This window comes from Rana temporaria, chromosome 5, assembly GCF_905171775.1.
Source record: "Rana temporaria chromosome 5, aRanTem1.1, whole genome shotgun sequence".
In the NCBI taxonomy this organism is placed as follows: domain Eukaryota; kingdom Metazoa; phylum Chordata; class Amphibia; order Anura; family Ranidae; genus Rana; species Rana temporaria.
This window is the reverse complement of record NC_053493.1, coordinates 246621247-246647600: the sequence shown is the minus strand read 5'-3', so window position 1 is coordinate 246647600 and position 26354 is coordinate 246621247. Positions and strand designations below refer to the sequence as shown.

Below are 26354 nucleotides of genomic sequence, written 5' to 3'. Positions count from 1 at the left end.
CCAAAATACATTCTGCTACTCCTCCTGAGTACAACAATACCACATGTGTGAGACTTCTACATAGCCTGACCACATACAGAGATCCAACATGCAAGGAACACCGTCAGGTGTTCCAGAGACACATAGTATGCACATACCAAGAATTACACCTCAAAATACATTATGCTGAGCAAAGCGTAAACAAAAGATTACCTGTGGTAATAGTAGCGCAGTTCTACAGCAGGATAGCACTGGTCCAGGCAGCAGGCAGGGACTTGGTCAGCAACGTCCAGGCAGGGATACTGTCCCGTCAGGGTTAGTGCAGGTGGTCAGTTCATGCAACAGGCAGAGGCATGATGGCATAGGTCCTACAGGCAGCAGGCAGAAGTAGGGCCTCGTTCAGGACAGAATGGGGACAGGGGTAGAGGCTTCTCCCACCCAAATCTCTTTGAAGCCTCCGGGCAACCAGACCCTAATCTAGGATGAGAAAACAAAAAAGTTTTCTTCATCCAGAAAAACTTTTCTGGCGCCCCTCACATATGTGAGACCCCTGTGTTCCCACTAGTTCAGTAGCAGGGTACAAGATCAGTCCATGAGGCAGGCAAAAACATGGTCAAACAGTCCGAGGTCAGTTCCAGATCAGGCAGAGGCAGTACAGAATCGTTAGGCAGAAGAATGGTCGAAAAAACAGTCCAGGGTCAATTCCAAATCGGGCAGAGGCATTACAAAATCGTTAGGCAGAATCATGGTCAAAAAACAAGCCGGGGTCAGTTACAGAGCAGGCGGTGGCATAAGGGGTGTGAAGGTGTGTGAAGGCAGGAACGGAGGATTAATACTTTAGTTTGGTGTGGTAACGGCGAAAACAGTTAATTATACAGAGGCCTGGTTGGGAAGGACAATCCACACAATGGAAAGATGTGTCTCGTCTGACTCCATCACTGGCGCATACCTTGCATTTTTTTTGACGTCGTCGGCCTGTTTCTGTGGGAGGGATTTTATCGGGAAAATGACGTTCGGCGAGACGACTTAAAACATCAGATCGGATGGTTTGGGGTGGGCCGTTCAGGAAAATAAGGGCAGTGATAAGGTCCTCTTGGTAGCCAAGGAACTGTTTGGGGTTTTGGGTGGAGTTGCTGTAAATTACATAAGAATTGTATATGGCCAATTGAAAAAAATAAATGGCAACTTTTTTGTACCAATGGTACGTTCTTCTTGTAGCAAGATAGGGTTCAAGCATCTGGTCGTTGAAGTCGACCCCCCCCATAAACAAATTATAGTCCTGGATGCAAGTGGGCTTTCGGATGGTGGTGCCACGCCTTCTGCGGGTTTCAACGACGGTATCATTATGGATGGAAGATAGCATGTACACGTCTCTTCTGTCCTTCCACTTCACCGCCAGAACCGCATTGTTACGCAGACTTGCTGATTCTCCTCTTTTCAGCGTTGTGTTCACCAGGCTTTGAGGAAAGCCTTTCCTATTGTTTCTGACGGTGCCACATGCTGGCGTCTGCTTCCGGTGCAGGTTGTGGAACAGGGGAAGAGAGGTGTAGAAATTATCTACGTATAGATGATAGCCTTTTTCCAATAGGGGGTTAATGAGTTCCCAAACAATTTTGCCACTTGATCCCAAGTAGTCTGGGCAATTAGGGGGATTGAGCTGGGTGTCCTTGCCTTCGTATACTCTGTAGGCATACAGGTATCCTGTGACTCGGTCACACAATTTGTAGACCTTCACGCCATAGCGGGCTCTTTTGCTGGGGATGAATTGCTTTATTTGTAGTCTGCCACTAAATTTAACAAGCGATTCATCCACACAGATGTGTTGGTCCGGGGTATATAATTGGGGGAATTTTTCTGAAAAATAATTCAGTAAGGGCCGAATTTTGAAAAGTCTGTCATGTTCTGGATGATTTCGGGGATGGCTCTGGGTATTGTCGTTGAAATGTAGGAATCTCATTATGGCAAAGTATCGGGATCTGGGCATTACGCTGGAGAAGATGGGCATGTGGTAGATCGGGTTTTTGGACCAAAAGGCACGGTAAGTGTTTTTTGAGTTGAGTCCCATACAAAATGTTAGGCCTAAAAAAAATTTAAACTCCTCCACCGTAAGGTCTCTCCACTGGAAGGGACGGGCATGGTATGACGTGGGATTATTTTCAATAAATTGCTGTGCAAATCGGTTGCACTGGGCCACAATTTCGGATAGCATGTCCTCTGTAAACATGAGGTTAAAATAATTGATTGGTGAAAAATTCTCTGTGTCCACTTGGATTCCTGGCTGGGCCGTGAAAGGGGGAATGTTGGCTTCTCCTGAATTAGGAGGAAGCCACAAGGGGTTCTGAAGGGCATAGGGAAGGCTGGCATGGGTCCTGGAAGTTTGTTGCCGAGGCACTGCGGTGCTGGCGGATGGCCCTGCAGTGCTGGCGGATGGCCCTGCAGTGCTGGCGGATGGCCCTGCAGTGCTGGCGGATGGCACTGCGGTGCTGGTGGATGGCACTGCCTCCTCACTAGAACGCCTTCGTTTAGCCGGCCGGCTATCTTCCTCCTCTGAGTCACTCAGTGTTCCGCTACTGAGGGCGGGCTCATAATTGACGTCCAACTCAGAATTTGAATTTGAAAGGGACTCTGAAAGAGAGAGCTCCCCGTTGCTCTCGTCGGGGGCAGAAATGATTTGGAATGCCTCCTGAAGGGAATAGGACCTTTTGGACCTTTTGGACATGGTTGCTGATGCAACTGCACAGGTGTGTGCTAAGCCTTCACTGATGGGCACTGATGAGGTGGAGAAGATCGGCACTGATGAGGTGGAGCAGATGGGCACTGATTGGCGGAGCAGATGGGCACTGATGAGACGGCACAGATGTGCACTGATAATGCTGCACAGATGTGCACTTATAATGCTACACAGATGGGCACTGATTGGCACAGGTGGGCACTGAGGTGGCACTGATGTGGCGGCACAGGTGGGCACTGATGTGGCGGCACAGGTGGGCACTGATGTGGCGGAACAGGTGGGCACTGATTGGCAGCACAGGTAGGCACTGATAATGCTGCACAGATGTGCACTAATAATGCTGAACAGATGTGCACTGATAATGCTGCACAAATGGGCACTGATTGGCACAGGTGGGCACTGATGTGGCGGCACAGGTGGGCACTGATGTGGCGGCACAGGTGGGCACTGATGTGGCGGCACAGGTGGGCACTGATGTGGCGGCACAGATGTGCACTGATTGGCGGCACAGGTAGGAACTGATTTGGCGGCACAGGTGGGCACTGATGTGGCGGCACAGGTGGGCACTGATGTGGCGGCACAGATGTGCACTGATTGGCGGCACAGGTAGGAACTGATTGGCGGCACAGGTAGAAACTGATTGGCGGCACAGGTGGGCACTGATGTGGCGGCACAGGTGGGCACTGTTGTGGCGGCACAGGTGGGCACTGATGTGGCGGCACAGGTGGGCACTGATGTGGCGGCACAGGTGGGCACTGATGTGGCGGCACAGGTAGGAACTGATTGGCGGCACAGGTGGGCACTGATGTGGCGGCACAGGTGGGCACTGATGTGGCGGCACAGGTGGGCACTGATGTGGCGGCACAGGTGGGCACTGATGTGGCGGCACAGATGGGAACTGATTGGCGGCACAGGTGGGAACTGATTGGCGGCACAGGTAGCAACTGATTGGCGGCACAGGTAGCAACTGATTGGCGGCACAGGTGGGCACTGATTGGCACTGATGAGGTGGCAAAGGGATGGCACTGTATGTTCAACACGGATGGCACTGGGATTGCACTGGGATGGCACAGGGATGGGCACTGGGATGGCACTGGGATGGGCACTGGGATGGGCACTGTAAACGGGCACTTTTCACAGTAATCACAGTAATCAGACCTTCTCTCTCCTCACACGCGCTGTCTGTGTGAGGAGGGAGAGGCGGCAATGAGAGATGATCTCATATGTTTACATTTGAGATCATCTCTCATTGGCCACACAGATCGCATCGCAAACGGCCACTCTGATTGGCCGTTTGCGGCGATCTGTAATTGGCTGTGTCCAGGGGACACGGCCAACACAGAATTTCCCCGCAGCGCGCTCGGGGAACGAACAAACAGGAGGATGTCAAATGACGTCCTCTTGGATTTTGAGGTCCGCGCTGAAGCCGTCATTCGGCTATAGCGCGGGCCGGAAGAGGTTAAGCTTTTATAGCTGCAATGGGTGGGCCAACTCAATATTGAACCCTACGGACAAAGGCTGGAATGCCATTAAAGTTCATGTGCGTGTAAAGGCAGGTGTCCCAATACTTTTGGTAATATAGTAATGTGTGTGTGTATATATTGTGTGTATATATATATATATATATATATATATATATATATATATATATATATATATATATATATATATATATATATATAAATAAAATATATAATATATACACACACACAGTATCTCACAAAAGTGAGTACACCCCTCACATTTTTGAAAATATTTTATCATATCTTCATGTGACAACACTGAAGAAATTACACTTTGCTATAATGTAAAGCAGTGAGTGTACAGCTTGTATAACAGTTTAAATTTGCTGTCCCCTCAAAATAACTCAACACACAGCCATTAATGTCTAAACCGCTGGCAACAAAAGTAAGTACACTCCCAAGTCAAAATTTTCCAGCACTGCCTTAACCCTCATGGGCATGGAGTTCACCAGAGCTTCACAGGTTGCCACTGGAGTCCTCTTCCACTTCTCCATGATGACATCACAGAGCTGGTGGGTGTTAGATACTTTTCGCTCCTCCACCTTCCGTTCTTCAACCTTCCATTTGAGGATGCCCCACAGATGTTCAATAAGGTTTAGGTCTGGAGACATGCTTGGCCAGTCCATCACCTTTAACCTCAACTTCTTTAGCAAGGCAGTGGTCATCTTGGAGGTGTGTTTGGGGTCATTATCACGAATACTGCCCTGCGGCCCAGTGTCAAAAGGGAGGGGGATCATGCTCTGCTTCAGTATGTCACAGTAAATGTTGGCATTCATGGTTCCTTCAATGAACTGTAGCTCCCCAGTGTTGGCAGCACTCATGCAGCCCCAGACCATGACACTCCCACCACCATGCTTGACTGTAGGAAAGACAATCTTGTCTTTGTACTCGATCACCGCCGGTGTCCCACGATCGGGTCACAGAGAGGAAGAACAGGGAGAGGTAAGTGTAAACAAACCTCTCCCCATGTTTCCTGGTGTGGCTGTCACTGATCGTCTGTTCCCTGTGGTAGGGAACGACAATCAGTGACGTCACACACAGCCATGCCCCCCCACAGTAAGAACACTCCCTGAGGGCACACTTAACCCCTACAGCGCCCCCTCCTGGTTAACCCCTTCATTGCCAGTGTCATTTTTACCATAACCAGTGCATTTTTTTAGCACTATTTCGCTGTAAAAATTACAATGGTCCCAAAATAGTGTCAAAAGTGTCCGATGTGTCCACTATAATGTCGCAGTCACGATAAAAATCGCTGATCGCCGCCATTACTAGAAAAAAAAGTATTAATAAAAATGCAATAAAACTATCCCCTATTTGGTAGACGCTATAAATTTTGCGCAAACCAATCAAACGCTTATTGCGATTTTTTTTTACCAAAAGTATGTAGAAGAATACGTATCGGCCTAAACTGAGGGGAAACAATTATTTTTTTAGATTTTTTGGGGTATATATTTTATAGCAAAAAGTAAAAAATATTGATTTTTTTCAAAATTGTCACTCTATTTTTGTTTAAAGCGCAAAAAATTAAAACCGCAGAGGTGATCAAATACCACCAAAAGAAAGCTCTATTTGTGGGAAAAAAAGGACGCCAATTTTGTTTGGGAGCCATGTCGCACGACCGCGCAATTGTCTGTTAAAGCAACGCAGTGCCGAATTGCAAAAAGGGGCCTGGTCCTTTAGCTGCATAATGGTCCGGGGCATAAAGAGTAAGGGTAAAGAGTTACTAAACCCACAACAGTAAAATCAGTCTGTATATGCAGTAAAGCATGCTCGTTATACTCACTCATGTAGGAATGGAGCCTGTTCCTGCTCTTTTACTACTGTGAAGTCAGACCATAAGGTCACCAATCACTTAAAAACTTCTTGCATTGCCCCCAAAACATGTCCGGATAAGACAGAGTAAATGGAGTCAGGTATACACGTTTGGTGTGTATTGCTAGAGAGTTTTTTTTTTGAGAGTGCATGTGATCAGCACAGGGCCAATTAGCACTATTCAGAAAGAGGGTCAGGGGTCCTGTATCCTGATAGGACAGCCACTGCAGTATGAAAACTTCTCCTACAAGCTTTAACCAGGCACTGATAGAAGTCACAAGACTGCTATATGTTGATGATGAGAAAAGGTATTTAGAATTTATATTTACTAAAATGGTTGCATTTCCATGTTCTGTGTACTGAGAGAGACCAGATATAGTGAATGCAGGGTCCTGGGTTAAGTAACACTTTAAAGATGAGTTCCACTGTCTAAGTGGCATATCTACAGACATCTGTGTTAGTTGCTTGTAGGTTGTCTTGGCTTCTGTGGCCATACTTCTCTTTGTGGGTCACAGGAGTGCACTTACTTTTGCTCTCCTATGAATATCTAATAGCGATCTAACTCCTGCCAACAGCTGGCGTGGCAGAGTTGCTCCAGAGTCTAGAAGGATCCTGCCAATACTGTCGGGATCCGCCAGGATGCCTGACTAGCAGCTGGCTCAGCCCGCCACAGAGATAGAGCCAGCTGTTTCCACCCCCTCTCCAGCCCAGCACTCCAGTGAGCACTGAAGGAGCAGAGTGGAGAGCAGTGGTGGACAGGCAGACCAAGAACTGAGCAATCAGCAGTCATGTGTTTGCTCAGTTCTTGGTGTTAGAGCCAACATGGCACCGCTTCAACATCACAGTGCTGCTGCAGCATGGAGGAAAGTATATGTGTTTATTTTTTCAAATTCCAAACTTCTCCTTTAATGTCTGGCCAACTTCCTAGAGACCAATGTTCTAAGAATGTATGGGAAAAAAGTAAAGTTATGGGAGGTTCACTAGCTGAAAACTGCTTGCGACTATGCCCAGAGAAAATGCAGGATTGTCAAGTAAGGAAAATAGTGGTAGGTGTGGGAATATCAATTTGATAGACTTAACAGTTGTGCAAATAGGTGCAATATAACAAATAATATATGCAGTCGAGTATGAGTTGAGATCAAATCATCAACAAACAACATCTATGCTCTTCAGTTCAAACTTTAGGGCCATGTAAATTTGGATTTGTTTGCATAAGGTGTCCTAGCTGGTCAATGGTCAGAAAGAGTAAGAAGGGAGAAAGAAGGCAGCCAACCCTGGTACCTCTTTCGTTGTTGAGAGAGCAGAAACACGCTGAGGCATTGCAGTGGTGGGCCGCTAACAATGACATAAATTCCCTGAAACCCCCATTTAGTCAAAATGTAGCATAGGTAGCCCCAATAGACAGTGTCAAATGCCTTATGTACATCTCATGAATCCTTCTGTGGGTGAAGTGGGTTAGGTGAAACATTTTGAAGGCAATATCTAAGCATTTTGAAAGTATTATCTGAAGCCCAGATTAGCGTCTCTAGAATTATGATTTAGTGGCAAACATTTCAGAAAGGATTTTCATATCTAAAATCAATAGAGAGCTGGGTCTGTGGTAGGGTTGTCCCGATACCGATACTAGTATCGGTATCGATACCAAGCATTTGCCCGAGTACTTGTACTCGGGCAAATGCTCCCGATGCTTCACCCGATACTTGTACTGTCAGCGGTGATCAGTGAGTGGGGAAGTTACAAGCACCGATCACCGCCGATTTTAAAGCAGCTGAAAGCCGCCGTATATCCCGTGTATGCCGCTGTGTATGCTGCCGTGTATCCCGCCGTGTTTCTCTCCCCTTCCGTGCTCCTCCTCCACCCCCTGGAAATGTCAGGATGGAGAGCGGGGTAGGAGCCGGTAAATCCGGCTCCTTACTGCTCCGAATAAACAGAGTCAGTGATCACTGACTCTGTCCATTCACATAACTGAAACATTGTAAACTGTGTTTACAAATGTTTCAGTTTATGAAGAGAAGACGTGGTCTTCACTACATTAATTTTCAGCGCAGCTGATGCTGCTGAGAAAGGGACAGGGGAACATGTGTCCCTAGTCCCTTTCTCTTTCTCAAAGGGAAGATGTCAGAGGTTTGTTAAGACCCCTGATATCTCACCAAAGCCCCCCCAACAGGGCTGAAAAAAATAAATAAAAAAAATTGTAGAAAATAAAAAAATTAAAGAAAAAAAACACACGGACACGGTCCAACCCCCCCCCCCCCCTTAAACAAAAAAGCAAGCATTATAAATTTTAACCACTTGACCACTGGGCACGTAAACCCCCTTAATAACCAGACCAATTTTCAGCTTTCGGTGCTCTCACAATTTGAATGACAATTACTCAGTCATACAACACTGTACCCAAATGAAATTTTCGTCCTTTTTTTCACACAAATAGAGCTTTCTTTTGGTGGTATTTAATCACCGTTGGGTTTTTTATTTTTTGCGCTATAAGAGAAAAAAGACTGAAAATTCTGTAAAAAAAAATAATTTTTCTTTGTTTCTGTTATAAAATTTGGCAAATTTAGTATTTTTTCTTCATTCTTTTGCATAAATGTGAAAGATGAAGTTACGCCGAGTAAATAGATACCCAACATGTCACCCTTCAAAATTGCACACGCTCGTGGAATGGCGCCAAACTTCGCTACTTAAAAATCCCCATAGACGACGTTGCAGGGTATTGTGGGGTATTGCGGAGTATTGTGGGGTATTGCGGAGTATTGTGGGGTATTGCGGGGTATTGCGGAGTATTGCGGGGTATTGCGGAGTATTGTGGGGTATTGCGGGGTATTGTGGAGTATTGCGGAGTATTGCGGGGTATTGCGGAGTATTGTGGTGTTTTGGGAGGCATTGAAGAGTTTTGCGGGGCATTGCGGAGTATTTTGGGGCATTGCGGAGTATTTTGGGGCATTGCAGAGTATTTTGGGGCATTGCAGAGTATTTTGGGGCATTGCAGAGTATTTTGGGGCATTGCAGAGTATGGGGGCATTGCAGAGTATGGGGGCATTGCAGAGTATGGGGGCATTGCAGAGTATGGGGGCATTGCAGAGTATGGGGGCATTGCAGAGTATTGCACAGGGAGGGATGGATGGCTGGATCTGTGACTACATGTGTCACAGATCCAGCCCGCAGCAGCAGCAGCTGCTTCCGCTCTCTTCCCTCTCCTCTCTCACACTGTACCGTTCGGTACAGAGAGGAGAGGGAGGAACCGGCGTCATCACATGACGTCGGTTTGTTTACTAGTGATCGCTCCGTCATTGGACGGAGCGATCACGTGGTAAACCGCCGCTGTCAGCGGCGATTTACCGTGATCAGTCGGGTCCGGAGGACCCGGCGATCACGGAGACTCCCGTGTGCGCGCCCCACAGGGCGCGCGGGAGCGCGATTCTGGGAGGACGTACATTGACGCCCTCCCAGAGTTAAGCAACCGCCTTGTAGACGTATTTTGTCTATAGGGCGGTTGCTAACTGGTTAAAAAAAGTAAAACAAAAAATTAAAAACAAATTGTTAAAGATTAAAAAAAAAAAAAACACACACATACTGACATGTGCCGCTGTCACATGAGATAAAAAAAAAAAGTATCGGTATTGGCGAGTACTTGAAAAAAAGTATCAGTACTTGTACTCGGTCTTAAAAAAGTGGTATCGGGACAACCCTAGTCTGTAGTTATGTGGGTCTAATGGGTCCCAGACTTTGAGATCATAGCAATGTGAGCCAAAAGACAAAAAGAATGATGTCTAAATGGGAATTTAAATTTGCTATCTCTGGGGCCAGGCTTTCTGAATTATTATTTTTTATAATATAAAGCTGAAAAGCCATAGGGGGCCCTGAGTTTTGTTAGTGTACACAGACTTTTAACCTGAGGTAACCTTTAGTAAAATTCTTTAAACAGTCATTAGATACAGGAATGGAGCCTGTTCCTGCCCTTTTACTACTGTAAAGTCAGTCCATAAGATCACCAATCACTTAAAAACTGAACTCCAGGCAAACTGCTTAAGGCTTACACTAGGGCACCCGCAGTGGAATGCTTTTCAGCGACTAAGCAGCAGTTTCCATGCATTTAGGAGGCAATCCTGACTTTTTTTTTTCCCTTTGCTGAATTTTTAATGGAACACACCGCAACCACGAGCCAAGCATTTGGCTTGCAGTTGCAGCGTGGTCCCAATCACTTAAATAGGCGAGTTTGACAGATAGTGCTGACTGTCAACTTTAAAAGCTACAATAAAATTGCCCCCTGGCTGTATGCTATGTTTTTGGTGGGCAGTCAGAGAAGTTAAGGAACTGTTCACCTGTCAATGGATTTGTAATGTTGTCCATCCAATTTTAAAATTTATGGAGCTCAGCCACACTACAAATTCCTTGTCTGGCAGAGCAGGACAACTGATTTTTTTTCTGCGGTAATAAACTTAAAGGGCTCCTCTCCCCCCCAGCCGGTGACTATATAGTGAATGGAGAAGAAGCAGACTGATGAACAGTCTCTACTATTGGCATGCTTCTTGCACTGCACTGTAATTTCCCAACTCCCTCTTTGAATATGCTAGTTGCCTGGTTGTTCAAAAGCTTCTGTACTTTGTAATAGGAACACGTATAAAGATCGAATATCCTGACTTTCCTAGCTGTATGCTTATTCTAGGACAGTGAATCAAAGTACTAAAGCCAATTAGCATTTTCAGAACAGCAACGGCAGCCACTATATTTCTCTCAGTTCAAGTTTGTTTTAGAGATCAATGTAGAACAGTGGTTCTCAACCTTCCTAGTGCCGTGACCCCTTGATAGAATTTCCAAAGTTGTGGGGACCCCTTACAGTAGAATTATTTTCATAGCGTGGGTTGTCGGCAGCCAAGGCAAGTAATTTGCTCCTCTAACCCACAGACATTTAGCGCTCCCTGAGTCCCTTTCACTCGTACTGTATTAAAAGCCCTTGTGGTACATTTTAGGGTCTACTACCATTTCTCTTTGGTCTCATTTCATCCCTCTCTATCCTAATTTCTTGTTTTTCTCCTCCATCCCTCTCTCTAGTTGTCTCTTGTTCTTTCTCTTATTTTTTTTCTCCCCTTTTCTTCGTATCTCCCCCTTCCATATATTCTCTATTTGTATTCCTTCTCTTACTCCTTGGTGGGGGGGAATGGGATGAGGGGAGTTCTGATCAGCCAACTTAAGTGCTCTTGATCAAGGTTGTAACGAAACGTCCCACACTCCGATTGAGTGCTTCCGTCATATACCGCTTCCTATCAATCTGGATATAGATATCAGATTTTCCAGCTGCCCTCATCACACAACGAGACGAGACTTGTTTGTGTGCTAAACATGGAGTGTTTAATAGAACCAAGAATGCAACCTTATATACAGTTTTAACAGGAGGTAACCAGAACATAAATTAACATGAGCTAATTAACTTATCATTTACCCAGACGAGGTGACTCAGATATATGACCTTTCAGAGTAGACGTCCCGTCTCCGGTCACCTGCTATACAATACACATTATCATAAGTGTAAACACAGGACATCTTTACACAATAGCAGGGTCAATTAGCACAGAGAACAGAGAGATGGCTGGAGGTGACGACATTAGCATCCAACAATATGAATGAGTCACTCTTACAATTAACCCGTTCAGTTCAGAATCAACAACCAGTAAATAGTTCTTTACAGATATCATGGAATATATTGTGGATAATAATTACATAATAATCCCATCTCAGGTAGTCCAAGATATAATTTCTAGTGGACATAGGATGATTTTAGACATAAGAGGGTCCGAGTCCGTCACAAAGGTCATCTGCTGATTTGAGAACTGTAGTGGGGACCTTTAATGGGAGCTATAAATCACAGGTAGTGTTACTTACTGTGTCTCCGGCTTCACCGTGTCTCTGACTTTGTGGTGTCTCGTAGCAGTTACATCAATACCGAAATCAGGAGATAGGGTCTCCACCAGCACCTCCCACTTGACATCACTTCCTTACCAGTCAGCTGACCTCTAGTCTATGCCCCCCCACCCATGGCATGAACTGAATGGCTGCAAAGAGGTCGAGTGGATGGCCGCGGGCTCGATGAACAGCTCAGCTGGGTGGCCACAGACTCCAGGGACAGCCCTGCTTGGTGGCCGCAAAAAGGCTGAGGGAGCGGTGCGGGCTTCAGGAACAGCCCAGTGACCCCTGGCAAATCAACATTCGACCCCTGAGGGGGTTCCGACCCCCAGGTTGAGAACCACTGATGTAGAAGATCAAGAGACAGGAAGGAGCTTATGTATTTGCAATAATTTATGACAGCAATACAATCAAATGCAGTGGCAGGGCGGGAGGGCCTCAACACTCAGTCACCGCATAATGTATATGTGGTACCGTTTTGTTTTAGGACATACTTCATTGGCACCCTCCAGAACTGTGACGAAGCTGTCAGCAACAGCTCACAGTCAACTACCAATGATTAGGAGCTGGTAGAATGGGCTTCTAATGACATCAGCACTGTGCAACCTATAACAATGGTTGGGAGCCCCACCTTCTGGCCTCATGTGTCAAGGCCAATTTAAAGTACTGTTGGAAGCCAGCATAAATGGGTTAATCATATGCTCAGTTTCAAAATGCTCTGGTGTGCAGAACAAAAAAGCCTGTACTGGGAGAAATATGGAGGCCATCTTTGCTGACTGTCTTCTGAAAATGTTAGATACCTGCCAGTCTCTGGCTTCAGTATGTTGAAACACTGACCTGGAACCAGGTCAAATCGGGCAAGTTAGAACTCCCAATCTGCATATTTGTTTTGAGACTGTAATTTAGAAAGTAATGAAACCATAAAATTTCTACGACAGCCAGGGATCCAGCAGCGCCCCTTAAAGCAGGAAACAACACACATGAAGCATTATGTTTATACCATAAAACAACACATATTTTGTGAATTGTGGTGCAGTCTGACAGCTACTGTGTCACTGCATTTGAATGCCACTCTAAATTAATGGCACTGCAACACATCATATTGTGCTTTAATGTGCATTGCAGTAACCACAACCCATCAGTGTGAATGAGCCTTTTAAGGTGTTGGTCTACAGGCTGATCAAATTTTTCGCGACTGTCTCAGCTCCTCCCCTCAAGAATAAGAATTCACCACCTTCATGCGAGCGAGCATGGTGGCAAGTTCTTGCGGGCGCGCTCCAGTGATACAGCCGGCATCTATAGCCGATCACTGTATTACTCGGCCCCGCCCCCCGGTGCGCCCCGTCATTGGATGAGATTGACAGCACCGCGAGCCAATGACTGCGCTGCTTTCAATCAACCAATGAATGAGCCGAAAAGCCTGCGCGTTCACGGCACTTTTGAGGGGTCAGGTAAGTGAACGGGGGGCTCTAATCCACAGATGTTTTTGTAAAAACTTTAAAGCTCTGATTTTGGCAAACTTCCTGACTGATGATAGCCGTAGAATGGATGTCTTAATAACTCAGTCTTTACCCATGCTGGACTGAAAAGAGATCTCATCCGGAGTTGGCAAGGAAGTAGTAAATCACACCTAAGAAGCCTTGGCTCTCAGCTGCAGACACCCCCCCCCCCCATCAAAGTATTGGATGAGTAAGAGATAGGCAGACTATGAGACATTGGGTATGACAGGGACTGCAAAGATCTGCTCTCTAAGAGAGCTTAAGATCAGTTGAAGTCCATAATGTACCTGACCTGAGGACTAAAGCAAAAGAAAAAGCACACCAAACTGAACAAGCTTTATTCGAATCCTGTTGTAGGATTTATAGATATCAGCTTAGAGAAAAAACAGTCAAGCTTGATCAGTCTCTTCCTCCCAGAACAAGTAACAGAAAGAGGGGAGTTTTTCACCCCGAGACAAGATTTCATCCAAGAGAAAGGACTGGAATCCGATGATCAAAAGCAGGAACCAAGACCTGTTTGGTGAATGCGGAATTACTTTAATAATTGCCACCATCATTAAACAGATCCCCCCCCCCACCTCCAAAAAAAATAATGTATATGGATTGGACTGGACTGGAGGGAAAGCATAGAGACAGCATTCACATCCAGGGCTGGGCCCAGGCTCCTAGGGAAAAGCTTTCAAGCTTGTAAAATTAAGGAAGTGCCGGCAGAAGAACTCTGAAATCTTGCCCAGAGATGAAATCCACTTGAAGGAATCTGGATGTAGGAATGGACATGTTGCCCAACTGTGCCACACAATATGGATTCTTTGCAGAAGTTTTAAATATAGACTCAATAAAATGTTAGAGCGATTCCTTTCCACCTATATCACAGTAATCTGTACTTCTCTCAGTAGACTGACCCTGCAGGTTCTTACCTGCCCCTTGATGTAGGCCACCGCTGTGAAGTCGTTCAGCCTTATTGGAGACTAAAAAAGCCTACTGTCTATTGATTAAAGGCAAAGGGAGCATATAAGGACAGGCCAGAAAACCGTAATGTTCTAAACAACTTTCGAACAGGGGAGTTCTACTGGCAATAGTTCTGCAACACATAATATTTATTACTGTGCCAGCACTCAAGGATTCATCTGCCTTTTTGCAAGACATGAATAGCTGGGTGCATGTTCAACATTGGAGAGAAAAAACCTTCCGGACAGGAAGCCTTTTCCATTAGGCCCACCTCGGTATAGGGATGGGGGAAACCATGATCCTGATCATCAGGCATTGAGACTCTGACAGATGAAGAGGAAAGCCAGGATAACCCAGCATTGTACCAACAGTATGCTCTAGAGGCACAAACAATGTATCCTGAGCCGTGATGAGGCAAGCTCTCAGATACACAAGAATTTCCCTAGGAATCAGGTGATCCATTTTGAAAGACTAGCCAGCCAACCTCTTGTAGGGTCCTGAGAACTCCTGTGTTCTTGATGGGGATCCCTGTCTAGAGAAGTAGTTGATAGAGAATCCAACGAGCAGACATGTATGCTGCATAAAGTCTTGCATGTACAAACAGAGGTATGTCAGAGAAGACAGCTCCAGGAGTTGGAAATAGGAGAGATAGAGATAGAGATAGAGATAGAGAGAGAGATATAGAGAGAGAGAGCGATAGAGATAGAGATATAGAGAGATAGAGATATAGAGAGATAGAGAGATAGAGATATAGAGAGATAGATAGATAGATAGATAGAGAGATAGATAGATAGATAGATAGATAGATAGATAGATAGATAGATAGATAGATAGATAGATAGATAGATAGATAGATAGATAGATAGATAGATAGATAGGAGAGTTTTTGGCACATTGATCTTTGTTTATGTGTTTTCACTTTTTCTTTATTAGCGTGAATATTTGCGCAAACCCCTCTTTTTAAACATAATATATATATCTACTCAATTATTTCTGGACTCCAAGGCAGGACCGCAGGAGCAAATCTCTTTGTAGTTAGACACTGACCCTTGAACTGCAGTCTTCTTTCATTCGACAGACATTTTACTCTGAGGCAGAAGGCCAGACAAAAATGCAATCCCAGCTCTTTGCAATCAAATTAAGCCACTTGTCAGAATTATTCTTTAGGGTAGAAATAATATCCTTCACCCCATTGCTTTGGAAGAGAGGCAAGGTTTAAAGCAGGTTCACAGTCTGCAACTGCAGACAGATATACCCCCTAGGGACAAGATAAAACACAAAATTAGCGGGTGGATTCACCATCAATAACACGTAGGCGAGCCGGGAACAGCATACCCTTGGAGCGGAGCTGAGCCTTGACGTTATCAAAGGTTCTTCTGAGCCGTTGGGTATCGATGGAGTAGTCTGGAAACAGCATAAGCTTGGTATTACGGAACTGGAGCTCTGCCTCCTTCCGAGCTTCCCCAAGTCCAGGTCGTGGAAATTCAGTAATCTGAAGATGAAGGTGCGGGGGGGCGAGGGAGGAGGGTGCAGAGTAAGGTTTCCGTAAAGAGTGTGGGGTCGTGGCCCTCAGCTCCCTCCAGCAGTCCCACCACCCTCAGGTTGTTCTTCTGGCTCCTGTTCACTGTCTTCTGCTCAGGACTCCAGGGACTTCACTCTCACCTGCAGGGAAACGGTCCTCCTCCATCGCCCCCGGCTCCACCAGCGCATTTTGGGACGCCATGTGCACATGGCCTACAGGGCCTTGCTTCTTCTGCTGCGGGGATGGCCCAGAAGCAGATCCACCTTTCTTACCAGAGCCGTACTTGCCCCTTCTCATGCCCAGGAGTCAGCAGACTAACAGGGAGAAACAGATCCCCCCAAAAAACTGATAAAATAAGCGGTTTTGAGCGGAGTCTGCTCAGGTCGCCAGCTTGACCATGCCCCACCCCACCAGGACACTGTACCTCCAAAGGACACACCCAATCATCATGTACCCTGAAAGGATACAGCATCCTCCAATGGAAACTCCATGCATATGGCCAATCTCAAGAAGTTCATGTTAAACCAAATAGTTAATTCCTTATGCTAAAAAAAAAACTTCTTCCTCATAAGTGCTTAATCTGACATCCTGCAGTGCAGGTAGAAGTGTCCTGGTAGGGGGTTGAATTGAGCAACTGAGTGCTGCAAGTTCGTGGTCAGCACTACAAAGATATTCTGCTGCTCTGTCCTTCTGTTCAATTTTGCACCACTCTTCTGGAATGCGCTTCTAGCTTAAACATCATAGGGGGAAAAGGCAACACACTTCTATGGAAGTGCTGAAAACACTTGCATTGCAGGTACCTCTGCCGAATCAATCAATCAATCATACATTTTAGTCATCCTAACAGCCTTACAAAAGAAAGGTACAAAAACCTGCATATATATCCTCATCTGCATCTTTCTCTTAGGAATTGTTTGAAGAGGGTAAATTGGGCAGTTGATTGGTCCTGCAAGGAAAAACATTTGACCTTGTCAGAGTAGAGAATCCTTGCACAGGGAGAGTTGTAGCAAGCTCCTTTAGGCTATTTTCACACTGATCCGCTGCAAAAACGCACATGCCCGACGAAGGGGGTCCTGCGTGACTCCGAAACGTTGCACTACCTGTTATGTCATGTGATCATGCTTCAATAAAAAAAACTGTTTGGACGCTACTGTCAAAAATCTGCAGCAATGTTTCATGTCTTGTCTGCTTACCTCTCAGGTCTGTATCAGCTTAGGGACCTCGCTCCCAAACATGTGTTCAAATAATCTTCTCTCAGCATGGCGCCACCCTAGCTTCTAACAGGAAACACTATTTAACTCTATGCACTTCAAGCCAGCTTTGCCCAAGCAACAGTTGTGTTTAGGCTTCATGTGTGGCATAATGCTGTATGTTCACTCTGACTTCCATGTACCGATTTTGGCGTATTCTTCTGACCATTCATGTCTGCTAGTAACCCGACCTTGGCGCGCCTTTCTGATCATCCCTGTCTGCTAGTTGCCCTGACCCTGGCTTGTTCTCACTATCCTGTGTTTAACCCTGAACTGCTGCTTCTGCTCTGTCTACCAGAGCCAGTCCATGAGCATGAGCTGAGGAACCCCGGGGGCCGCGACCTGGAGTCAGCTGCAGCCAAATCCATCCTCACCACTAGAAGCTCTGGTGAATACCTGCTGGCTCTTGGACTGTGTGCCCTGGGAAATGTTACACTCTTGCTTCCTGCCTGGTCTGTGTTCAGATGGAGCTGCTTTCCTGAACCACCCAGAGCTCCCTCCGCAGCAATCAGCCGTAGGGTCCACAGCCTTAGCGGTGCGCTCCTAACCCCATCAGTATGCATCCGTCACCTGGACTCAGGTGACCTGAAAGTTTGCTCGAGCCATGGCCCCGGCTGAAGTGCCTCTACCTGCCAATGATCAGCTGCAGGGAATAGTCTGCAGACTCGAGACCCAAGAATCTAATCAGAACCAGGTGATGCAATTCATTCAGGTTTAGTTTCCTGCTTTCAACAGCTTCAGGCCTCCTTAGGATCCCCGGTTCAACAACCTCAACCGCAATCTGCTGCCATATCTGTTCCAGTCACAATTGCAGCCACAAATCCTTAGCATGTACTAGCTCCGTCCCGTTACTCTGGGGACTCCAAGGCCTGCAGGGGATTCCTTAGCCAGTGTACCATTCATTTTGCACTCCAGCCCCAAAACCTGCTGTCTGATTGGGCAAAGGTAGCCTATAATATTTTCCTCCTGTCCCTTAGCCTGGGCTGCCACTCTGTGTGATAAGAATGATCCAGTGGTTTCTAGGCCGTCTAATTTCTTGAAACTTTCAGTATATCTTGAGGAACCAGGTCGTGTCTCTGTAGCAGCCAGGGCCCTTTTACGTCACCGCCAAGAGTCTGCTTCTGTGGGACAGTATGCTCTTCATTTTTGTATATCAACTACTGAGCTGAGCTAGAACAACGAGTCCTTGGTTGCCACTTTTTACATGGCCTCTCTGACAGAGTGAAGGACGTATTCCCACAGAACTGGACAACGTCATCTCCTTGTGCAACCAGATTGATATTCGCTTTCAGGAAAAAACCCTAGGAAAAAAAAAACAACATCAACAACAGCACTCCTTGGTCCTTAGTCAGCCAGCCCAATACATCTGGAAGGTGGTGTATTAGACCCAGAAATATCACCTTCTCGCCTCCTCCGTTCAGTGTTCCTTCATGTTGGCGCTTCCTCTCATTCAGCCTTGGCATATCTGGATTCCAGAGTCGCTGCCAAATTTTATGGACTGGAGAACTGCATCTTTCATGAAACTTACCCTTACACCCCTCACCACTCCGTTGATGGTCTCAGAGATTGATGGCACTGTTCTTCCAGGGGGCTCTACCCGCTTCCAGACCCTCCCTGTTAAGATGTTGGTAGAGATACTTCACCAGGAGTGGATATCCTTCCTCATCATACCCAAGGCCTCAACCCCTATCGTATTTGGGCCTTCCTTGGTTACAGCTCCATTCTCCACACGTTGACTGGACTTCTGGGCAGATGCTGGCTTGGGAGGATTCTCCCATTTCTCTTTCTGCCTACTCAAAAAGGAGGGACTTCCTATTGCCAAAACCATAGTAATTTCTTCTCTTCCAGCTGCATATAGTGATTTCCGGGTTGTGTTCTGCAAATATCAGCTGAGGTACTCACAGGTCCTTTGACTGTGCTATTGACCTTGTTCTCGTAGCAACTCTGCCCAGGGGTCATACCTACCCTTATCCATCCAAGAGACCCAGGCCACGTCAAGAGTATGTTGCTGAAAATCAAGAGAAGGGATTCATCCAGAAATCCTCATCGCCTGCGAGAGCAGGGTTCTTTTTATTATGCCAAAAGGGATGGTACTTTAAGACCCTACATTGACTTGAGGCTTAAACGCAGTGACAATCAAAAATCTATACCCATTACCCTTAATATCTGAACTATTCGACAGATTGAAAGGTTCCTACATTTTTCTGATCCGGAGACAGGAGGGTGATGAATGGAAAAATGCGTTTAAACACTAGAGATGGGCATTATGAATACTTGGTTATGTCCTTTGCTCTGTGTAATGCCCCAGCTGTGTTCCAAAACTTTGTCAACACAATCTTCAGGGATCTGCTTTATCAGTTTGTCATCTATCTGAATGACATTCTCATCTTTTCAGAAAATCTGCTTGTTCACAGAAACGTCCGGATTGTAAATCAGCACCTTCAAGAAAATAATCTGTATGCCAAGTTGGAGAAAAATGTTCTGAGGTCCTGTTTCTGAGATGCTTTGTCTCTAGTTTCGGTCTTTGTATGGATCCTGGAAAGGTCTCGGCCATTATCAACTGGCCTCCTTCTGCCAGCCACAAGGCCACAGCTTTCTTGAGTTCACTAATTATTATTGGAGTTACTCTGCCATTGCTGTGCCTATTATTGCCTTGACCAAGTAGGGTGTGAATGCCAAGGAGTGGCCTCCTGAAGCTGTCTTTGCGTTTCATGAATTGAAACAGACCTTTGTTTCTGGACATTTGTTAGGGCAACCTGAACCTGAGGCTTCCTCGACTGGGGTGGGAGCTGTGCGTCTTCAATCCTTACAGGAAAAACTTCAACCATGTGCGTCAAAATATTTCCTCAGGCAGAGAACAAATTATGTTATTGGTGATCAGGAACTTCTTGCAATCAAATTGGCATTGGAGGAGTGGAGACATCTCTTGGAGGGCTCCCCGCATCCCATAACAATTTTCACTGACCATAAGAATCTGCAGTACTTACAGAATGCCAAACGAATGAATGCCAAACGAATGAATCGCAGACAGGCCAGGTGGAGTCTTTTCTTTTCCCGTTTTAATTTTAGGTACAAACCTGTTTCCTGCATCAGTTGGGCTGATGCACTCTCTAGGTCATTTGACATTCAGGATGAGGAGGCTGCCTCTGAACCTGAGCCGATCATTCCTACCTCATGCATTCTAGCCAATTCTACCACCCTGGAGTCTAAAATTTCTCAGCTCATGCTGGGTTCCTCTGATCCTTCCTTCTCATCAGTCACCACTACTGATTGCCTACTCTCTGGATGTCAAAGACTACGTTAAGTTTTGTCATGTCTGTGCCCAGTCAAAATCCTTTACGCAACCTCCTGCTGGTCTTCTCATGCCCTTGCCCATTCCTGAGGAGCCCTGTTCTCACATTGTCATTGACTTTATCAGCGTTCATGCACCGTCTGAGAATAATACGGTCATTTGGGTGGTAGTCCACCAGTTCTCCAAAATGGCTCATTTTGTTCCTCTTCCTGGTCTCCCTTCTGCTCAAAAAGGAGAGACTTAAAATGTGAGTATACTACAAATGTGGGTGGGTTTTAAAAGTTTAAAGCATTATGTAGCTTTTGTCTTTGCTCTAATGCTGGAGGAGTGAAAAATAGAAGGAGCCTGCTGGACCAAGGATTGCATTTAAAGGGGACCCAACATCTTTCAGGGGTGGAGAATAGAAGCTGGAACCAATTTAAAGGGGACAAATGCTTTTTATGACCTTACATTATATGTGTGGGTCATAAATATAAGGAGTACAACTGGTGTTGGTTCTCAAAGGGTGAGAAGTGGAGTGGATGAGAGTGTTGATGCACAATTAGGAAGCACTGAAGAAAGACATGGCCGACTTTGGTTTATGTGCACATTTTTCTGTGTAAAATAATAGCGCCACACCATTTTTCGTTTAGCTTTGTTTTTAAGCACATGTGAGAAGTGTTGCAGGATTTAGGCAGCTGAAATTGATTGGCTCACAAGGTTTGATCGTATTGTGTTCTTTGAAGAGATAGCAGAGGGATTTTTGTTAATATATTATAGTAACTCTGGTGAAGCCCACAATGTTTATTAAAAAAAACAAAAAACTGAAACAGAGATCCTAGAGTACAAAAATAGTACTCCCATCAATATTTCTTAAAAACTTAAGCAAATGGTCTAATGCACAGCTAAAATAAATGCACAACAGCCATCTTATCTGCTAAAGGATTTGTATTTCTGCACATCAGAAAGCACAGCAAACCTGGTGACCTGGCTTTCCACCCCAGCCTTTAACTGTTGGAGGGTAGAAACACACGGTTGTGAAATTAACCAACAGTATTACTTGCAATAAGATGCATTGCATTAAGGTAGGCTATTATTAAAAAAAAAAAAAAAACCCAATGCACAGATGGTTTACATCTGTGCATTCTGGTACACTAAAATGCATATGCACAGTAAGGCGGGTGTAGATACATCTATGCACATATTGTACAAGGATCAGCAACAGACCTGATAAGCTTATCTCTCTATTCTCCTGTTAGAACGTTTTTTTTATAATCCCATGTGTATGTAGGACAGCTGATTGACTCTCGGTGCTGCCCCACCCTTTCAAAGTCTGAGTGATACTGTACAGGACATTACAGGAGATGGATACTAAATAAAATTCAATTTGTATACTAAATTGCACTTAAAATGCATGTAATGATTTTTTAAATCATAATTGCACTTATTGCCGTTTAAACTATCTGGCTAACATTTAACTAATTCTCAAATACAGGTTTTAGGAACTTTGTTTCCCCCTTTTTCTGGTGAAGTGTACCATTGGTTGACTTATTTGGCATCTGACACTTGTTTCAGGAGGTTTGTTTCACCACCCCCCCCCCCCCCCCCAACTAGTATAAAAAATACCAACTGCCACTCAGCTAAACATAAGTGCCATTTGAACTACTGTGCATCTCTTTGATCAATAAAGTAGCTTAAATGTAGGGCTAGAAACGGAGACAGAAAAGAGCAGCAAGTACTTGAACTATAGGCCATGTGAACCCTTGGAGCCCAATTGGTGCCACAAATCCTCCTGGCCAGACACAAATAAAAAGCTGGGCTCTGAAAGGTTATAACTGATACTATTGATTTTTACTTAAAAAATTGTCATAACATGGTACCTGAAAAATGCAAACTCATACAAACAATCTTAGTTTTTCAAAGACCATAGTAAATTAGTAACCCGATTTTTGATATTGTTAATTTCCTACAATTTGTCCATGTAGTAAATGTAGGTGTGGGAGCAGATTAAAATAGTTATAGCTCAAACATTTTTTACAATATGCAAGTATGTTTTTTCACAGGCACATGATAGATCTCCTAATGACAGAAATGTACATCTTAGCTGTGGGAAATCTATACATTTCTGTTCACAGGTCATTGACACTCCTAAGAGTTGTCTAAATACAACCAGGATAATGAAGCAGTTTAAGTTTGCAGAGGACCAAGTATAAAGCGTTTTTTTTTTCACAACACCATGTGAAATAAGACAGATAGGTGTAAAATATATTCTATTTTTTGCTGACATTTATATAGCAAAATATTGCCGCTAAAACGTTAAGTGAACAACTTTAACAAGTTCCAAAATAAATGTTTTATTGCATAACCATAGATGTGTAGATTTGCTTATTTTGCAATGTGTGCATTTTCAAAATTCATCATCGTTGTCTTACAATAAAATTAACTAGTACTTTGAGAGTTTGTGAAAGGGTAAACTTGTCTTTTTTTTATTATTAACAGAGCTCCTCTACATTTTTTCCCAAGGATAGAGAAAGTATTCATAGTACAGAATGCATCAGCTGTTCTTTGCAACCTTACATCCTCACACCTTTCTAACAATATTTTTTCAATACAATGTCCCAACTTTCCCAGAAATAGATTACTCCTTAGAGGTCTGTTACACTTTGATATGAGTTACAGGAAGAGGTTTGCTTTGATATGTAGCATCTCCATTAACCTGATTTCCCATTGTTTAATCAGAGGTAGTTTACAAAGGATCTCAGATTTCAATTGCAATATAATATTATCTTTGAATGTTATTAAATGTGAATTAAAGAAGTTCACCAAGACAAAAAGGAACATTGTAATATGAGTTTTCTGATGCAGGGATACACTTTTACAGTATGGGCTCATCTATATCTTTGTAATGTGCATTATGTCATACGTTAACATGCACTGAGTTAAGACAGTCTATTCAAAAATCGAGGGGGTGGCAACCTACCCCCAACATCCTTAAAATCCCAACTTTTTTTCATCGCAATATTGCCATGTGCTGCCTATAGTGCGCTGGAAAGCAATTAAAAAAGAATGGTCCCAAACAAGTTACATGCATTATCAAAAAAAAAAAAAAAAAAGTTGTATATAGGTCCTAGATGCACTACCTCTTATAGGCTTTGCTTTAGTTTAGATGCATGGCAGCAAAAAATTTAGCATGTAGTGTAGTGAATAAAAAAAAGGTAAACATTTTATGTATCAAAAAATTGGGTAAAGGAAACCCGATGTGGATTGCTTCTTTAAATGTACAGGATCATATTTAAAGAAAACTGGAGCTGCTGCTCAGTGTGTCAGCAAATTTGACCGCTTCCCTTTTAACTTATACGTCCATTGGTTACTGTGAGTAACTGCCCCATTTTCTGTAAACTGTGCTTTAAAAGCTGAAACCTGTTTAGTTGTCAAATGAAGATTTTTTTTTTTTTTTTTTTTGCACCAGATTTTGTAATCCAGTTCGACACTGCATATTACCCTACACTCACACAGAACAGAATTACTTATATATATATATATATATATATCTCCTAGTATTTGAATAATATCAAAACATGAGTAGACATGTTAAAACAAGCTGAACACTTGCCTATAGCAGTCAATGGTCTCCACTTGTTTCTTTTTAAATCTGCCCCCTAGAGTAGTTCCAAGTACAGAGCTATTGTCCCCAGCTTGCTACTTTTCTCATGGCGGTTTTATTTAAACCTGTTATCCCAAAAATGTTTTTCAGTATGATCTAAGGTTTCCTGCACACAAAGAAATTTAGTATGGACATCAAAACGTACAAAACGTAAGGGCCTCCACCTTCCCACCTGCAATGAAATGGCCTATGCAGCCAAGAATTCTATTTGTATATTAGTTACGTTATTGACTACACTGTTTTTACATCAGCCTGAAATATTTCTTGCATACACAGGTTAGTTGAAACTAAAACAAGTGTATTTTACACCCTGCAGTGCTAAAAAAAAAAAAACACAACAAAAAACCCATACAGTCCTCAGTTTCAAAATGTACAGCAGGCATGTCAATGTGTTGAAAGGAAATAACTACATTTAGTAACTAAAGAATTTAAGCACATGACTTACCTTAGCTGAAACCATGATTTTCATGAAATGATTGCCCTCTAAGTTTGAAAGATAAAATAAAAAAATCACGTTCTTTCTAGCATATATGTATTACATTCATACTAAAGATATCCCAAGTTAATCTACGGCTATAGAAAAAGCTATATGGTTTTCTTGAGTGTGGAGAGACAGGTCTTTACTGCAGCATGTCAATGGCCTTCTGCATATCAGTCAGCGTGTGAGCTGGGGGCTTCAAGGAGCACCCAAGCTAGTGAGAAATGCCTGACCCTGGAAATGCAAATATGTTCACATATACTAAACGTCCCTGGTCAGCCCTTTACCCATATCCACATAAAAGCAAGACTTATGAGATAGCTCAGCCTTGTGAAATGTCATGCTTTGCTAAAAGTGCCACATAGGTGAGAAGAGTCAAATTACGGAGGATATGGATCTTTCACTGAATAAAAAAAGTCTAGTAGCGTAGTATATATTTTATATCTAATCAGCAGCACAATTGTCATTCTTAACTCATCTCATCTCTACAAATGTATTACATTTTTTACACAGTACAAGTCCACAAATAGGATTACACTGCAGATGGAGATGCAAGATTCAGTACATTATTCTATGCCGACACATGCATGTACAGTATTATAAAATCCTGGATTAAAGTAAACCTAAAAAAAAACAAAAACAAAAAAAAAAACGTACCTTTCCTTTAATGGTCCCCTGTCCCTTGCTAGCATGTTCTTCTGGGTGCCGATCTATGGCGGTCTTCATTGGTCAGAGCAGGATGACATCACTCCTGCGCATTCATTTTTGGGGGTGGGTCCACGTGGCACCATATTACATAACATGGTGCCAAGTAACATGGTCTTAAAGGTTGACTTGGTCTTTAAAATATCGAATTTTACAAAAATGCATTACCATTTTTAATATTTCAATGCAGTTAAAGGGGGTTAGGGCAGTGCACACAAGCACTGCCAGCCCCTCTGCTAGGATAACCTGTAGTATATACTGTATGCCATTTGGAAAAATCTTCTAAATACCTTATTTCTTTTCCCCGATCAGCGGTCACCTGACCACCTGTTCTCTTCCTCTGATGCATGTACTACGGAGGGAGGGGCTGAGATCTCCCTCTGACATCTGCCAGGCAGTCATGCGACCTCCCTCTGTAGTGCATACGTACAAAGAAGACAGCGACGTGCGGTCACGTGAGAGGGCTGATCGGGCAGAAGAAATTAAGTATTTAGAAGATGAATTTTACAAAACGGCATTTAGTATAAACTAAATGTAATCCTAGCAGAGGGGCTGGCAGTGCTTATGTGCAGTGATGTTTGAGCCGACAGGCAGGGAGGGGAGGAGTACACAGGAGACCAGAGAGGAGAGCCGCAGATGACGCAGGCAACTTAACTGACCACGGTGTCAGGACTCAGCAGCCATGATTAACCATGGTCAGTTTACAAGGGGAGGACATAGCCAGGCAGGATCAGCCAGGTATTTTAGGTAATACGGGGGGCCAAATTACACCGCACAAGAACAGTGATGTTATTCATGCTTTAAATGAACAGGATCCTTTTTTTTTTTTTGGTAACAAATGCTTTAAAAATATATTTGAATGTGAGCTTGAAGAAAATCAAGTGCTTTCTTTTGTTTAGTGGCTTAAATTTTGGAAATTTACCATGAGTAATTGCATTCTGAGGCGAGTGTTGATAAAAAATAAAAAAAATATATGAGCAATACCACAGAAACAATGTTTGATTATTTTTTAATGTAAAATAAAAAGATACAACATGTGCAGGTTAAAAAACAAAACCAGGAGGGAAGATT

At 44.0% G+C, this 26354-nt stretch overlaps 1 protein-coding gene across 1 annotated transcript in view; it reads right to left on the bottom strand.

The window, feature by feature from the left end:
• Nucleotides 1-24878, bottom strand: part of LOC120940694 (collagen alpha-1(IX) chain-like) — a 145588-nt gene extending 120710 nt beyond the window's left edge. Inside the window, exon 1 of the mRNA XM_040353686.1 lies at nucleotides 24546-24878. Within this exon, the coding sequence (XP_040209620.1) occupies nucleotides 24546-24569 (24 nt within the window). The 5' untranslated portion in view covers nucleotides 24570-24878. The remainder of the gene's footprint in view (nucleotides 1-24545) is intronic.
• Between the last annotated feature and the right edge of the window lie 1476 nt (nucleotides 24879-26354).